This window comes from Cydia strobilella, chromosome 21 (genome assembly GCF_947568885.1).
Source record: "Cydia strobilella chromosome 21, ilCydStro3.1, whole genome shotgun sequence".
Lineage (NCBI taxonomy): Eukaryota > Metazoa > Arthropoda > Insecta > Lepidoptera > Tortricidae > Cydia > Cydia strobilella.
Genome location: NC_086061.1, coordinates 11077683 through 11095263, shown reverse-complemented (window position 1 = coordinate 11095263; position 17581 = coordinate 11077683). Strand labels below are relative to the sequence as shown.

Here is a 17581-nt window from a genome sequence, read left to right as displayed (position 1 = left end):
TGAGCAATGACAAGTCTGAACTTGCTGCACACGGCCACGCTCGGATATACGTCCAAATTAGTCGAGGCACGCACACCGAGGCGCCTTTGAGCACGGTCATAAGACTACGAGCCGACTCACTGTGAAGTGTGAGCCGCTCGCTCGTTGCTCGCGCACGGATTTGCCGTGCGTGCCTCGACCCGAGGCAGCCTCAAATGTCTACACCTTTATAAATAAATAAATAAATAAAATAAAAATAAAAAAGCCTTTTATTTCCAATTTACAATTATTTTACATTAAAAGTTTTAGCGTATTGGTTAGTAAGTTTCTTATAGTTAGTAGTTAGTGTTAGGTTTATGTATTCTATTTACTATCCATGTGGACTATTGGGCAGTCAACCCTTGGCAGGAGGGTGTATGGTGCAACCATCAGCATAGGCACAGCAGATTCTTGATGACCTTCTGTACTCAAACCTTTAACACCACTCGCAGCCTGCAGCTCCGCCTGGCTGCGCTGCACTTGCAGCTTGAAGTCGCTCGCGTCTCGCAGGCGGCCCACGCACGCCGAGCAGATGCCGCATGACCCCGAGCCGCCCACTACCAGCTGCATGTCAAATAATCAACACAAATTCGCTAGTATTCAATTAAAGACCTTATCCTAACACTATTTTTAACAATAACATCCATCTTTAACTTAACATTTTCCAACATAGGTAGCTGCAACATCATCCTGGCATCGCCACTATCAGACGAGGCCAGGATGATGTGCAAGCTATACTTAAAAATAATGTAGTGGTGTTAGTAGTATTGCAGTACTACTTTATTAAAGGAAGTTTAGAGGCCATCGCTAAAATCATAACGAGCATATTTAATGAATTTCTAGAAAAGCAGATAATACCTAAACAGTGGTCAACATCAACAATTGTACTGCTTCACAAAAAAGGTGACAAAGATGATATAAATAATTACAGACCAATATGTTTAACGTCTAATCTGTATAAAGTATTCTCGAAGATTATCCTTAACAGAATCAGCAACACACTAGAAGAGAACCAACCGAAAGAGCAGGCGGGATTTCGAAGCGACTACTCTACCATTGACCATATTCATACCATTAGGCAAACTATAGAGAAAAGCAATGAATATGGCAAGACATACTATTTGGCGTACATAGATTATAATAAAGCCTTCGATTCCCTAAAACATAAGCACATTTGGGAAGCCCTGAGATGTCAAGGTGTTTCACCAAAATACATAAGGATAATTAAAGAAATTTATAAGAACTCCACAGCTAAGATAAAAACAGAAATGGTAGGAAAGGAATTCAACATAAAGAAAGGCGTCAGGCAAGGAGACCCACTTTCGCCCAAGTTGTTCTCGGCTGTGTTGGAGCACATATTTAGGAAGTTGGACTGGGATGCTTATGGTTTAAACATAAATGGTGAAAAACTAAACCACTTGAGATTTGCAGATGACTTGATCCTATTGAGTGAAACACCAGAAATCCTACAAGTTATGGCTCAGCAGTTAGCAGAAGCAAGTGAACAAGTGGGCCTCACAATGAACTCTGGAAAGACCAAATTAATGACTAATGGATTACAAAAACCTATACAACTTAACAACAACACAATAGAATATGTAGATCAATACACATACTTAGGACAAATAATTTCACCAGAAGATCAAATCCAAAAGGAAATAGATACCAGAATAAGTAACTCGTGGAAAAGGTACTGGTTGCTTAAAGAAGTAATGAAGAACCCAAAATTCACTATGGAAGATAAAAAAAAGGTTTTTAATACGTGTATATTGCCATGCCTTACGTACGGGTGCCAAACGTGGGCCCTAACGGAAAAACAAAGGAAAGCTCTGAAAGTGTGCCAAAATAGAATGGAGAGAAGTATGCTGAACATCAAACTGAAAGACAAAGTTAAACTAACACATATCAGAAAATTAACAGGAGTAGTTGATGTCACATATACAGTAAAGAAATTAAAATGGAAATGGATTGGGCACACGATTCATAGCCGGAAAGACAAATGGTCCAAAGATATCACTGTCTGGTACCCCCGTGATGGGAAAAGGAGAAAAGGAAGACAAAAGAAAAGATGGGAGGACGAAATTAGAGGAATAGCTGGACCATTATGGAGAAGGAAAGCCATGAACAGGGAGTTATGGCAAATTCTAGGGGAGGCCTTTGCCAAAGGGCAGACTGACAATGAAAACGTCCCGGATGTCAGAAACACAAATTAGAATAAGTGAAATATATATATAAAGATGTTTTTTTATTGTTAAAAATAAGTCAGTAATAAAGGCTTTATTTATTTATTTATACTACTTTATTACTATAGATCTCAGTACGGGGGTGACGAAACTCCTTTAAAAAAAATAGATATTAAAAAAATATTAACATTTTAACTTTGTGTACTTTTTGCTACACTAACATGAATGTCGTACTTACATTTATGTCAAAGCACTCTTTAATCATATCGGCGTAAATCTCTGTTCTGCCGAGATGTGCGTACGGCGTCGTCAGGTCCTTGTCCGGGGGACACCGCAGACAGCAGCGACACGCGTGCATCATTTCCATCACGGCAACCGCTACGTTGTTCGTATGTGAGTACAGTGGCGAGTGCCAATCCACACAAGTAGCCCTCCGTCTGACAAACTCACAGAGCGGGAATGTCTATATGAAACAAACATTAGACTAACATAAAGTTAAAATTCTTATCAGTCTTATCACTCTAAAGACAAGTAATGTAGCCTCGCAAGAGTAGTATCAAAATTACATAAAACGTAATTAATCATGGTTTCGTTTCGTGGTTGTTTTGATTAATAACAAGTGTATTAGTGTAAGTAAACATAACCTCAAATCTTATAAAAATAGCCAAAATAGCACTATAGGCAGACACATTTGACAGATGCCACAGACAGGGCTTATTAAGGGCAGTCCAAACGCGATGAACAATTTGATCAGAAATAAATTGGCGTCAATCTCTAATTTTACATTCAGGCGCCATACGCACGAGAGCTTAAAAAGCGTGTGTGACGCACCGATAAGTAAGAGCGAGAAAGAGAAGAGATATCGATTTCGAAAAAACTCCTCCTGAAGGCTTTCCACACTCATGCGCGAATCGCGGAGTGTGGAGCCTAGTTCACTAATCAGCGAAATCGACTCCACACTCGCGTTCGCGGCTTCGCGTCGCGATTCGCGGCTTCGCGTCGCGATTCGCGCATGAGTGTGGAGGACCCTTTACGGTAATATCGGTCAGTAAACTTTATTACAGACGTCCGCACCGGACCGAGAACTTGGTGACATCAAAATAGCTCTTTCTCGCTCTCACTTATATCTGCGTCCTTACCTTACACGTACAGCGGACCAGAATATCACGATCAGACGTGCGTTAGATCGCACCAAGGTTGCAGTCCTGTGCTCAGTGTGCTGTGCAGCCGTCTGTAGCGTGGTTAGAAAAAAACTGAAACTGTGTCTAGTCTGTGGTCAATGTCAAAATTTTGAGGTCATCATACTCATCATGTAACATTGATTGGTTGCAAATTGTTTGTTTTAATTGTGAAGAGAATTGCATGTTAACTTCGATTTAAACCAAATAGTTGCTTTGCAGTTTTTGCCAAGTAAACAAACTTCCACTTTCGTCGATCATGTGTTCGAAGCTGTAGCGAGAAAGGTACAAACTTCTGTTACGTACTTACGTATTATTGTGCTGTAGCTATATTTGTTAACGCAATTGTGTTTTTTATTATGATGTAACTAGAAATATCGCATTTACTATATATGGGTTACTTTTCTGGCATATCTGGCATAATTTTGTTTGTCAGAAATACAATTCGCAGAAACACTTAATGGAATGTTAATTTTGCATAACTATTACTTGGCATTAGTAATATATTATACAATACAATTGGCAGCATATTATTTAGCAGAAGATTACTTTCGCCGACTTTAGTTAAGAATCCATACTATATCCATACTAATATTATAAATGCGAAAGTCTGTCTGTCTGTCTGTGTGTTCCCTCTTTACGCTTAAACCGCTGAATCGATTTAGATGAAATTTGGCATAGAGATAGGTTGAGTCCCTGAGAAGGACATAGGATAGTTTTTATCCCGAAAATCATCCCTTAAGAAAGTAAAAAGCGGGGTGGAATTGAGATAATTAATGAAGTGCCTGCCAACTTGTGTGCATAACATGGTCAAATTGAATTTGCTATGAGAATTTTTCCAGGCGCTACTTTAGCTGCTGTTACTAAGTCCATGCAGACGAAGTTGCGGGCAAAAGCTAGTAATTTTATGTACCATAATCATTTTGCAGCATACTCTTATTATGGCATAAAGATTTTTTCAGCTAGCAGAAAAGTGGGTTGTTCATGGTGTTACTAATACATTTAACACTTTGTCCTTGTCTTACTTACACGTAAATAAAACACGGAAATAGAAACACTTCCTTTGGTGTAAAAACCGGCCAAGTGCGAGTCAGACTCGCCTACTACTTTTTAGTATTACTTACTCCGTAGTTTATAGTATATATCATCTGTGAAAATTTCAACTGTCTAGCTATCACCGTTCATGAGATAAAGCCTGGTGACAGACAGACGGACAGCGGAATCTTAGTAATAGGGTCCCGTTTTTACCCTTTGACTATGGAAACCTAAAAACATATTACAGCACTCCTTGATCTATGGTGGTTGCTGTAAGGCTCCACAAATCATCATGTGCTACTTGCATTGCAGGTTCTCACTGTTACCAGCTTGTGAGCGCATAACAACATGCCACCAGAGACTGCGTGTGTTAAGGCAGAAGCGGTGTATGTGAAGACAGAGCCCATAGAAGTATGTGTGAAGATGGAGCCCGAAGGGGTGTGTGTGAAGACGGAGCCCGGAGAGGTGTTTGTAAAGATGGAATGTAGAGAGATGTGTGTGAAGACGGAGCCCGGAGAGACAGGTGTGAAGACGCAGCCTAGAGAGATGAGTGTGAAGGCAAAGCCCAGAGAGGTGTGTGTAAAGACGGAGGCCGAAGAGGCGTGTGTGAAGACGGAAACTGGAGAGGCGTGTGTGAAGACTGAGCCCAGAGAAGTGTGTGTAAAGTCAGAGCCTAGAGAGATGAGTGTGAAGGCAAAGCCCAGAGAGGTGTGTGTAAAGACGGAGGCCGAAGAGGCGTGTGTGAAGACAGAGCCCAGAAGGATGTGCCTGAAGACGGAAGAGTGCACAGACAGTGCATGCTCTTGCAGTGTGAGCGCAGCGGCTGCACATGCTGGATTGTATCTTGACCATGAGGTCAAGGACGAGCTCTTGCTGGGCCCCGAGGAGTGGCACCGCCCTCAAGTGCTTCCATTACCAGGTCTGTATACCATTTTATATCACCCCCTTGTTTAAATATTCAGCCTAGCAGGAGCTGAGCTAATTTCTGTTGTATTATTTGCATCGAAATAAATTAAAAGTGGAAAGTGGACATCATAAACAAGTATGCAAAAAAAACTGGCCAAGTGCGAGTCGGACTCGCGCACAAAGGGTTCCGTACCATTAGGCAAAAAAATCACGTTTGTTGTATGGGAGCCCCACTTAAATATTTATTTTATTCTGTTTTTAGTATTTGTCTAAATAGTATTTTAAATACAGACAACATAAGACTCTTTTAGAAACGTCTGTTTGCATTCTTATCAAACAAAGCGTATTACTCCATTGACGAATATAAAAGAGACAATAATTTAATTTAATATAATGATTAGAGTAAGATTTATGCATGCAGTTTATTATTAAACTTACCAACACAAACAAATTTGTATACCTAATGCTGGTAAGACATAGTGATTCTATAGTTATTTGTTATACAAGGGTGCAAAGTTGTATTTTACCCGCGAGTGTGGAATTGAAACACGAGCAAGCGAAAGGATTCTATAGTTGAACCACGAGCGAAGCAAAAATAGAATCCTGAGCGTAGCAAGTGTTTCAACACACGAGAAGTAAAATACATTTGCACCCGTGTATAACACAAAACTTTTCACCTCACTATAGCGAGGAAAGTGCAACACCCACAGGCGTTAGATCATCTTCATCACTGAAATCACTAATTTTTTTACGATATTATAACAAAAAACTCTGGAAATTCTGTATTTTTACGTGAGAAGTTTTTAAGTAAAAATTTTGTTGACAGTGTTGACATTTTTGACCTATGAAATGTCAATGATGCGTTTTGAAATTGCATCGACTCAACCTGTGCGTTCAGAATTACATTTAACATCATTATTAAAAAACAAACGTTTCTTATATAACTTTAAGGTTCATGACATAAAATCATTAAAGAAAGCTAAATTTGGTTTTTTTATTAGATTCTCAAACCATTTGTTTAATGATAATTAATATCTAACGAATCATTATTATGAGCGTTTTACGTTTTGTTATCTGTCAAGCTACTTAAACATGCTCCATCCAAGGTCAAATTACTTTCCCCACTAGTGGATAAAATGCGTTTTTCCCCGCTTGTTTTAAAGGATAAAAGACAACTTTCCGAGCTAGTGAGGGGAAAAGTAATTATTGTAACACCTATGTACCTGTGTTTAACAAATAAAAACATTGATTGATTGATTGACTTTCGTTGTTATAGCGGCAACAGAAATTACATCATCTGTGAAAATTTCAACTGTCTAACTATCACGGTTCATGAGATACAGCCTGGTGACAGACAGACGGACAGTGGAGTCTTAGTAATAGAGTTCCGTTTTTACCCTTTGGGTAAGGAACCGTAAAAACTAGTCCTTTTGGGTTATAATCGCCCAATACTACAAAAAAAAAAAAAAACGCAATTTTTTCGATGTTTAACAAAGTTGCGTTTGGCGCTCAAGGTCACAAACTTAGATTATTCATTGGGTCAACATCGAAAACAAGTATGCAAAAAATCAGTACTACCGGATCTGACGCAAACGCTAAATGTATAAAGTTACTGAGTAATACTAAGGACTTTTATCGTTTGTCTTCTATATTAAGTGTATCATAGGGTATTTGATAAGTTTTAAATTGATTGAATTAATTGCATGAGCTCGCCCATGACATGACATTAGACATTTTACCTAAACTCGATTTTATAATTACGACTTAAAATCAATTTCGCTCAGTTAATAAACTATTCACAACTAATTCTTATATTGGGCTAGCCTATTACGAGGATAACCTATGTATGATACAATGAGAGCTACCGCGTTTAATTTCGCCGCTAGGGGCGCTAGTGTAGATGGAGGTCTTTAAAAATCTCAAATGCATAGAAGTTTTGGGGTATTCAAGCTTTTTTATCGGGAATTTTCACTACTTATTCATAATTGTGGCAAATCTTTGTCCATCTTTGATTAATCATGGTAAAAGACACTCACTAAAACTCCAAATTAGTTTACAATAGATTATTTATTTTGAGTTTTCTATAATTAAAACAATACAAATCTCTTATCCAACAACTTGCGTTTTTCTCTCTGTCTTAACTTAATCTCCTGTCAATGTCATTATTGTCCAAAACCGCGGCAAACCATCTGTCACTTGTCAGATATTTAAAAATAAAACAAAAAGACCGTTTGAGATATCCTCAACATCTAACAATGGTAAACAATAGATATAGCTCAATAAATGTTAGTGGTTTAAAAAAGTGCCAACTAAAATATATGCAAAATTAAACAGGTTGAAAGAATGGCACATTTAGATGTTAAAATACTTTTATTTATTTTATTTTATATTTATTGGTTCACCAACAATTGTTTACACGTTGTTAAGTATAACTACAAACGTTTAAACTATTATCGCTTAGCGTAACAATTACTTAAAGGTAAACACCACATGCATTGAATGAAGTAAGAAGACTGCATCTACGTGACATACTTTACAATAATAATAATGCATTAATTATAACAGGGACTAATACTGTTTACAATCGAAATTAACTATCCTATCGTGAGACATATTTTAAGATGTTTAGATCAGTACGGCTTCACTCACTATTAGAACATATTGATTTTCTAAAAATAACCATAGAAAAATTTTGAGATCTGTTTTTCTGGACCTACATCTACAGTGGCGCCAACTGGTGAGCATAAAAACGGTAGCCCTCATTATTCCGAATGATAAGGGTACTCAATTAGGGTAAGCGATTCCGGTCCTTGGTCCCTTTAAATTGTTTTGTTAATTTGTTTCAGTGTGTTCCGACTACAACGCCGCCCGCACCAGGGAACAGCTCGCAATGACTTGTTCCGTGGTGCTCGAGCGCCTCCGCGACGACGCGATTGTTCACACTGGAGACAAACAATACGGTTGCGAACACTGCGGCAAGCGTTGCAGAAATAAGTCTATTTTAAGGAAACACATACAGTACACTCACTTACTCACCAGGCCCTCAAGTTTTACCCAAAAAACATTTTCTTGTGGTGTTTGTAGTTCTACATTTCAGACTAAATTGCGTGTATTAGAGCACGAAAAAAGGGAACACGATGTTACAAATTTTATGTGTGATGAATGTGAGTACACAACTAGGTCCAAGAAAAGTTTACGGACTCATTTGAAGAGTCACTCAGTGGACAACGTTTTTAATTGTGGTCACTGTAGTTACACTAGTCTTTCTAAAAGTGATTTACACAAACACAAAGCGATACACACTCGAGACAAGACTTTTAGGTGTACCGAATGTGATTTTAAATGCAATTTTAAACTAAACCTGCGACGTCACCAGAAGACACACAACAGAAAACATCAGAAGATACACAGTGGAGAGAAACTCTTTCATCAATGTGGTTACTGTGATTACAAAGCTCGTAGAAAAGAACATTTACAAATTCACACAAGAAGACACACTGGCGAGAAGCCTTTCACATGTAGCTACTGTGATTACAAATGCATTACGAAACTTAGCCTACAAAAACACCTGATGATACATACTGGGGCGAAGCCGTTTAAGTGTAGCGATTGCGACTACAGTTGCAGGCAGAAAGGAAACTTGCTGCTCCACCAGAGGACACACACTGGAGAGAAGCCGTACACATGTAGCCAATGTGACTACAAGTACAGTGATAAGACAAGCTTACGCAGACACGAAATGACACATACTAACCAGAAGCCTTTCCATTGTAACCACTGTGATTACAAATGCATTCGGAAATCACAACTGAAAAATCACCTGATGATACATACTGGGGCAAAACCATTTAAATGTAGCAATTGCGACTACAAGAGCAATCGAAAAGAAAACTTGTTAAAACATCAGATGATACACACTGGCGAGAAGCCTTTTATTTGTACCCACTGCAACTACAAGAGTGGATATAAATATGATTTACAAAGACATCTAAGAAAGAAACATTCCGGTGAAAAACCCTGAAATAATTACGCAAATATGATCCGCTAGTTACCGATAGAGCACTCAATACATACGAACTTTTTTTTATTCTGTTTAATATTTTGCTTACCTACACGGGCCAAACAGACCAATTTGTGGTTTTGAATTTTTGGCACTATACCATGCATTTTAAATGATTAAAAACTTATACACTAACAGGAAATAAAATGTGACATTTTCAACCAAAAGGTACCACATTGTCGCTGGTCAATAAGATTGATTTCAAATTGAAGCTGTATGGAAATAGCGCCTTATTGACAACCGACAATAAGGACCCTTTTGATTGAAAATGGCACAAATGTTGGTGGTGTTAATTTTATTGTTTTATTTTTCATTCCTGTAGTGTACTTGTGTGAGTGTACTGTCATAAGTTGAGGACTTTGCAGGACGAACATAGAACACAGGCGAACGCAACGAGTCAGGTTAAGCCAACTGCACCGTGTCTGTGTGTTTGATAGCACAGATGGAAGTGTTATGTTATCTAAACGTTAATCTTCTATGAAACTATGACGTTTTAAATACCATGGAGATATGTATACAAATTCCAAAGGTCGCAGTGCCCACTGCGGCTGGAGGTTGCTGCATGAGGAAATATAAAGAGTGACTGACTTTGTATTCCACTATAATTACTAGAATTAATTGATGTGTACTCGTATCCTGAAATAAAAATAATTATTATAATTTACTTCTTTTTTTAAACCCCTATTATTTATGAAATAAAACTATGAAAACGGATTATATCGCGTATATTGAATTTATAATACATCCCGACGTTTCGAACTCTTTACAGCGTTCGTGGTCAACGGGTGACTGAGGAAAAATTACAAAATGCAAAAATACCCACATACTAAAATAATGAACAATCATAGACTACAAACTTTAAGGCTGGTTGTACATGCAAAATCGGTTCATAAGGCTAGTTATACACTATAATTATTTTTCAAGTAAAGATATATATATGTCGACGCGCAGGTGATATAATTAGTAAATTCAAATAATGGTCGCTTATATGACGTACTTGCGATTTATCATAAAAGCTTGTAAGCGATGTGGATAATAAAGATCGATTAAGTAGAATTACTTCAGGTGCCCTGTAAACGGGACATGTGCGAGTCCGAGCTTTGTTATTATGGTTTGATACAAAAAACTCGAAGGCGCCGGCGTCCCGCTGCGCGACTCTCCATTAAGACTTCCAACAAATAGAGTGTGAACTTGACACCACTTGATTTGGCGGCAATTGGCGCACTTAAAATGCCGATTGGATGTGTTCTCACGGGTCGTGTTTGGTCATTAATTACGTTAGTGATTTTTGTGGCGAAGCTTATCCTATGAGGCGCCAAGCCAGGCAAACCGATGAAGGGATGACATTCTATTCTGCGACTGAGCGCATGAAACACGCATCCGTGAGACTACATCTCGCCCAGTAGTCCTAACTTAGTATTTAACTCCTTTCGGAATACGCATTATGTTGTTGAGTGATCTCGCGTTATACCTAGTTTCGCGTTGAATACCTACGCCTTAAGATGTATTATCTAGTGCATTTAGCCATTCCTGAATAACCTAATACCTAAATTATGCTCCGATATCAGATCGTGGGATCGTTACGTGAAGGGTTCGCGAGGTTTTTGCCTAAAGAGGTTGTGAACGTTGTGATTTATTTTGTGATATCGTGAAATTATGGACTGAAAGGTGAATACATAGTTCAATTTGTGCAAAGACTTGCAAAGAAGGTGAAACTGGTGGTTTCCTGTAAATCCTGTCTGGAGTTTGGACGTCGAATCTGAATCTGGTCAGTTCGTTCCTTTATGTTTGATACCTATGATTTACCATTGTTAATTTGCCCACATGAGATGATCCATAAAAAAGTGGATTGTTCTGGTTTGTTGGTTTTATTTAAAATAAAACCTTAGATATTATTCTTGAGTATTTATTATAAAATTGAATTGAGGATTTTGTCACTATATAGTTAAAGAATATTGTGGCGTTTGTCCGATGGTGATATGGTATGTAGCCTGTTTGGAGAATTTGTAATGGTTTTCCAAGACAATAAGTCGATGTTTTTATTTGATGATAAATGGATCATAATATCTATGAGTGAACTTAAAATTAAAATTGAGATGCTTTGCGATAGAAGTTTAAGATAGTAATCGAAGAGTAATCAACTTACGTCATTCATTTCACTATAATAATAAATAAGGGCTCAAGAGGCCGCTGTTTGGCGATAAGTCCGTCTGCTGTTACGTACCGGTTTCTTTTTGTGCTCGATTGTGTACCAGTTTTTATAGTGTATCTACGGTGAAGCATTTTATTGTTTTTATTATAAACTCGTAGATGGGCTAACACGATTGAGATAATTTGAGATTCTCGATTACCTACTAACATTTTGTCTGTTTCTAGACTAGAGTTTTGAATGAGGTATTTAAAACCGAATATTTTCAAATTATGAAATTGTCGCTTTTATAACCTGTCATGGAGTCCATTGTTAGGATACCTACCCAAAAGGCTAAAAGAAACATTGAAGTTGGTTTCTTGTTTAATCCGCTAATTCATAATGCAATAAATTTCAATGCTTAGTTTTGAGCGAGTAATTAAATTATACGAAAATTGAAAAGAGACTTTTCGTAACAAACTAACGAATTATTTAGTTGTGTCATTTGAACTGACGGATATTGGATGAAAATTGATTTTGAGAGGAACAAGAACTTACATGATTTTGTAACGAATGTTTTGACTGAGTAAAACACTCTTATTTCATCAATAATTAGTATGGGCTTTTTACTTTAAACTGCAGTTATTTACATGATTGAAATTGGGATCGTTAAGGGGAGTTTAGTCAATTATTAAGTGTGACCGGTGTTTTGGTTTTGATATACCCGAATAATATGTTAAATCAGAAAGAATGCTAAGATCAATGAACATGATACAAGAGCAATGAATTTTGTAATGTCAATGGATTGATTACAAGAAAGTTATCCGATTAGTAACATTTTGTAAGGTAATCGTTTTTGTGGCGACTGGAGAGGTCATAGATAATAATCTTTTACATAGTCACCCAGTTTTCAATTAAAGATGTAAGCTCGTGGACCTAAATTAAGATTGAGGCTTTCAATCGGATTATTTTGGTCTAGGTATGGCTTACAACACATTACTTATCGTATAGTCAAAGTATTACAACCGACAAATTACGAGACGTAAGATGTACGCCCATTTCTGTGAAGAATACAAACCTTATTATCGATTGAAATAGAGTCTAAAGTATGTTGGCAATGAATCAGTGTACCTTGTAGGGAGTAGTTGGGTCATGTTGGTACCTGCTGTTTTTTTGTTTGTGGCCGTAAGTTGTTTGGCTTTTTGGAGTACCCAATGATTTGGGTCGTTTTTTTTTTTGGGTCGTAAAGTTGACGACACTTGACGTTTCTTTGATAAAGTTGTTTAGCAATAAAAAATATTGCAGATATGCTTTGGGAAGACGGCAAAAACATGACCAAAAAAAAAAAAAAACTGAAATCGAGTTAATTTGAATGATGATTAGCCAGTAGTACATTGATGAAGTACAGTGATGTAATATGATATTTGGGAGAGTATTGGCTCTTTTTCACTGTTAATTTTTTAATTATTTGGAAGAAATAATCAGCGCAATTATTGCAAATTCTGTTTGGATTAACTATTGATATTTTTCTGGAGACATTAATCAATTTGTCCTCACGTAAGGATGTACGTATGTAATGATATAGGTGCCTACCTAACTGAATGAAGGATACCTGGTATGTAGATGCTTATTGTATGACTTGCAGCTCGAATAATAAAAGGGCGGAGTTATAATTTTGAGTTATTAAAACGATTTTAATTTCCGTTATTTTCGGCTTTAAAATTATAGTATTTTCGGCGCGTAAGAAAATTAGAAACTTGCATTGATAGTTTTGTAAGTTGTAGTAGTGGTAAAACTAAGTTTTAAACATAACAGTGATACTAAGTATAGGTACACGAAATCTAAATCGGAATTACAAGTTAAATTGTAGTATGTGCGTATGTTTGTGTACGATAAAGACACGTTTTTGCTTATGAAGTGAAAACAAAGTTTCTGAAATCCGCTCTCGGATTTTTCTCTTTAGACTGATGAAGTCGAAATGCGTAGAAAAAAACCGTTTACTTCAGATCAATCAATAACGTTGCTAGTATAAAAATCTGAAAACATCATTCGTGATAGGTACATTTATAATCGATACCTAACTATAAAAGATATCTGAAAACTGTGAATTTTAAAAACGAATGAAATGCTGTGAATTTTCTTTGTTTAGGTACTAAATCAGCGCTTTCCAGTCATATGAAACTGCTCAATTTTTTTAGAGAATTAACTTTTTGCATTTTCTGGTTTAATTTTTAGTGGAATGGAAATAAAGTTTTCGAGACACTGAAATGCTAATCTAGATAAAGTGAATATTAAAGGTTCGATTCCTGGTTTGGGGCTGCTAGTAAATGCTCTATTTTTTTTTGTTGAGATCAAGTAAGCCAAGTTGCAAAGAACAGTCAGTTATAGCCGTTGTCGACGCATAAGAATGTTTACCTATTCTTTGAATAATTTGGATGGTTGAATATTGGAACTGATATTCAGTTGGTTTATGTGACTTCAATGACTTCAAAGTTATTTTAGAAAGTGAGAGTTAAGTAATTTGAGTACTGATGACTAGTGACCTAGGTGCATCACTTTGTGTCTAATCCGCTGGGCGATCGTAGGTCACATACCCGAATCAGATATATTGTCACGCATATGTAGTGAAAATGTGTTTGGTAAAGGAGGCTGCGCGGCGCCCACAGATGATGATACATTGTGTTAGGGATGATGACACCCGTGGTGGTGTTTATGCCTGGTGTGGCATGGTTTGGGTTCCTGTGTGACACCCGTGGTGGTATTTATGCCTGGTGTGGCATAGTTTGGGTTCCTGTGTGGAACCGTTGGAGTGATTGGTGTATCACTTTGGAAGTGGCCTGAGTGCTGCTGGATGTGATGGTGGTCAGTGGACCATATGTGTTGTGGCCGGTGTGTCACAGGTGTTGAGATGTGACAAGGTATGTCGCATGCTCATATGTGTTGTGGCCGGTGTGTCACAGGTGTTGAGATGTGACAAGGTATGTCGCATGCTCATATGTGTTGTGGCCGGTGTGTCACAGGTGTTGAGATGTGACAAGGTATGTCGCATGCTCGCATGTGTTGTGGCATTTGTGCTACAGGTATTAAGACTTTCGAGAGTTGAGATTTGATAGTTGAGACATGACATCTTTGTGACTTGTGATGGATGTGGTCGGTGTACCACACGTGCTGTGACGTGACAAGGTATGCCACAGGTATTGAGACAATTGAGACATGACAGCTTTGTGACGGACGTGGCCGGTGGACCATGTGGTTACGGTGGGCGTGCCGTGTGAGAATGACTATAATAGAGCAGGAGACAGTGACATTTAGTACAAGCCGTAGTGCCTGTTGACTAGTAGACACTATAGCGGAAAATATTCCGTGATGACTGTGACGTCATGAGATAATATAATAAATGGAATGTCGGTTAGCACTCGGCCGATAATGTGGGTAGGGTTAAAGGCAGTCTCGCTCCGACCCTGCCACCGAACGGACGAGTGCATAACTGTGCATTCGAAACCAATATAGGATGTGTTTATTGTTGTTCCCCAAATATCTACCTAAGAGGCAGGACGTCACAGTGGCGACGAGGATGGGATATCGGCCCATGTAGTTACCAAATAAGTGAAAATCCTGTCTCAAAAATAAGAAAGAGGGATATAAATAGCAGCTTACTAACTAGTTGCACCACTAAAGCTATTTATTGCTAAATATATCGATGTAATAAATAAAGAACCCACGAGATGTACGTAAACGTACACAAAAAGGTTATAGGAATTGTTAATTCGTTACCCAACTTTTACCGATAAATGTTAACGCCTTCAAAATAAACATTTAAATATTACAAACAAAGACCTGCCGTGTTTATTAGTTACGGAAGTAATCTACTTATATACCTAAACAATTCGTATTCGGTATGGGCCAGGCTGCGGCGGCGCATCTGGACATCAAACCTATTGTGTAAATTATAATTGCCTATGCCAGCGGTTCTTAAACTTTGGTGACGGAACAGTTTTGAAAAGCGAAATATTTCGCTAAACACTTGAGAATGGCTTGGCTGGCCTATGCCTATCTTTCTAGTAAGTACTATTACACCTACCTAACAATAATAATTAGCCTTTCGGCTATGGCGAGACCCGAATCGGGCGTCTGCCATTGCGAAATCCTTATTTTCTAACTTCTGGGTTACTATTTAAATACACATTCTGACAAGAACAGATGGATGCAAATTTAATCTTTGTTCCACAAATTTTTAGCTATTGTAATAAAGGCGAAATTTTTGCAGTAGTTTATGGCTTACGACTAATAAGGTGGTTAGTATAGATGACCAGAAGGACGGAAAGGTTACATTAATACTACGGAAAGGGTAACGAATATACAATTCATTTTTGTTTTAAAAATATATAAATAGGTATGTACATGCATAAGGCCTATTTAGGGCGGAAAGTTCCATACTGATTAAAAATCATGGGTATCAATCAGTATAAGTGTGTACATCAATCTAGTCAGTATTTAACTAGAAACAAAAATATTGGAAATTTACTCCAATAAATAAAAATATAATATTGCGGCATGGTGCCGTAGATGATGCTGGCCGACAAAAAGTTATCAGTTTTATATTCTTCTCAATAAAAGGAAAGGAGAAGAATGACCCAAATAGCGCAGGTATGACTACCCACAAAGCAGTCTGAGCACATAAAAATTTTTGTAAGGTACACTTTTGGTATTTAAACTACAGTATGGTCGAGAAAAGAACTACTTTTGCGCTAATAGTATTACTATAAAGCATATTTCAACGTCTTATTTAGTCTGAATACTATTAAATGCTTTTGTCTGCGTAACGGTTGTTGATCCAGGTACAACTGTAGTATACATGGGACATATGAATGGGACAAGGGCAAGCGAATGATGACTGTAATATATTAGTAGCTCACGAATATGTGGTATTAACGACAACTGCTTCATAATAGTTCACATAATAGTTTTAACCAGAAGTTATCTAAATAAATAATAAGTGTACACTTTACAATGGACGTGTCTCATAATTGTAGTGTAGACTTTATTTAGCGTCAGACTTAATAAAACTCAACTGATCAGCTGCACAACATGTGCTATTTAGGTATCAATTTTAATTGTTTACCAAATCAGCACATTATTGCCTGAGTCTTGTTTCTAGAATGTAAAAAAGAAAAATAAGTAAATAAAACTGATACGGTCGGTGAAATTTGTCGTTAAAGCAAGTAATTACCTATTCTCCATGGAAATACCTTTATGGTTGTTAATGTTGTGTTAAGATTGCACTGATCCTCCTGGGGCCCAGCCATACAAGGAAAAAGTCCGAAATTTGCTAATGAAATCTAAACCTTTAACCTCGTAAGACCCACCATATAGTTTTTAAATTTTTAATTTGAACTGTATTCTATAAGTAAATTGGAACGAATTTCGTTTGTTTTACAACGCTGTAAAACAAAAGAAACGCTACTCTATTTGTTTCATCAAAAGGTTCAAATTAGATTGCAATGAATATGTACATTTTAATGTACATTTAGACTCACGAGGATAATATAGGAAATAGGGTTAATTTTATTTTGTTTTAAAATAGAACAAAGCAAAGCAGATGCCACTCTGCTTCCATTGAACATTAGTGAAACGTGTCACAAAGTAGCAAAATGTCATGGTTACGGCGAGGGCTTGCATTGAATCCTGAACGAAGCGAGAAATTCTAAAATGGAATACTGAGCGTAGTGAGGGATTCAAGTGTTGACAACGCCAGTGAAAATAATTTTGCTACCATGTGACCCATACTGCTTTCCACTTTTCATTTGAGAAATAAAAAAATAAAAATATAGTCTAAGGAGTAAATAGTAATAATAATAAAGCCCTTTCCCGAATAGATGAGGTAAAAATTTTAAATTTCATCGAACTTAAAAAGTAGGTACCTACTACATGTAGGACCGTGGGCCTTGGGAAGGTATGGTTATGCTTATAATAATTCTGCCACGCCAGCAGTTTGAAAACTCATGAAATGGTCTACCTTGTCCTCCTTAATTAAACGAGTTTTCAAATGCAACTACCGAGGTTATGGTACGCG

General features: G+C 37.4%; 2 protein-coding genes across 2 annotated transcripts; one reads left to right on the top strand and one right to left on the bottom strand.

The window, feature by feature from the left end:
- Positions 1–332: 332 nt before the first annotated feature.
- Positions 333–2816, bottom strand: LOC134750989 (uncharacterized). The gene is made up of 2 exons (XM_063686293.1): positions 2440–2816; positions 333–582 (listed from the first exon to the last, which is right to left on the bottom strand). The coding sequence occupies exons 1-2, from the start codon at positions 2566–2568 to the stop codon at positions 343–345; spliced, it is 369 nt and encodes a 122-aa protein (XP_063542363.1). The 5' UTR covers positions 2569–2816; the 3' UTR covers positions 333–342.
- Positions 2817–3509: 693 nt separating this feature from the next.
- Positions 3510–9928, top strand: LOC134750962 (gastrula zinc finger protein XlCGF57.1-like). The gene is made up of 3 exons (XM_063686255.1): positions 3510–3664; positions 4727–5333; positions 8167–9928. Exons 2-3 carry the CDS (start codon positions 4763–4765, stop codon positions 9339–9341), a joined length of 1746 nt encoding a protein of 581 aa, XP_063542325.1. The 5' UTR covers positions 3510–3664; positions 4727–4762; the 3' UTR covers positions 9342–9928.
- The last annotated feature ends 7653 nt before the right edge of the window (positions 9929–17581 follow it).

Bases quoted from the DNA above. Each gene is read 5' to 3' on its own strand.
- LOC134750989 (XM_063686293.1), bottom strand. From the start codon at position 2,568: ATGGAAATGATGCACGCGTGTCGCTGCTGTCTGCGGTGTCCCCCGGAC. The intron at 583-2,439 runs GTAAGTACGACA...TTTGACATGCAG, and splicing joins AAGAGTGCTTTGACATAAAT to CTGGTAGTGGGCGGCTCGGG.
- LOC134750962 (XM_063686255.1), top strand. From the start codon at position 4,763: ATGCCACCAGAGACTGCGTGTGTTAAGGCAGAAGCGGTGTATGTGAAG. The intron at 5,334-8,166 runs GTCTGTATACCA...AATTTGTTTCAG, and splicing joins TCAAGTGCTTCCATTACCAG to TGTGTTCCGACTACAACGCC.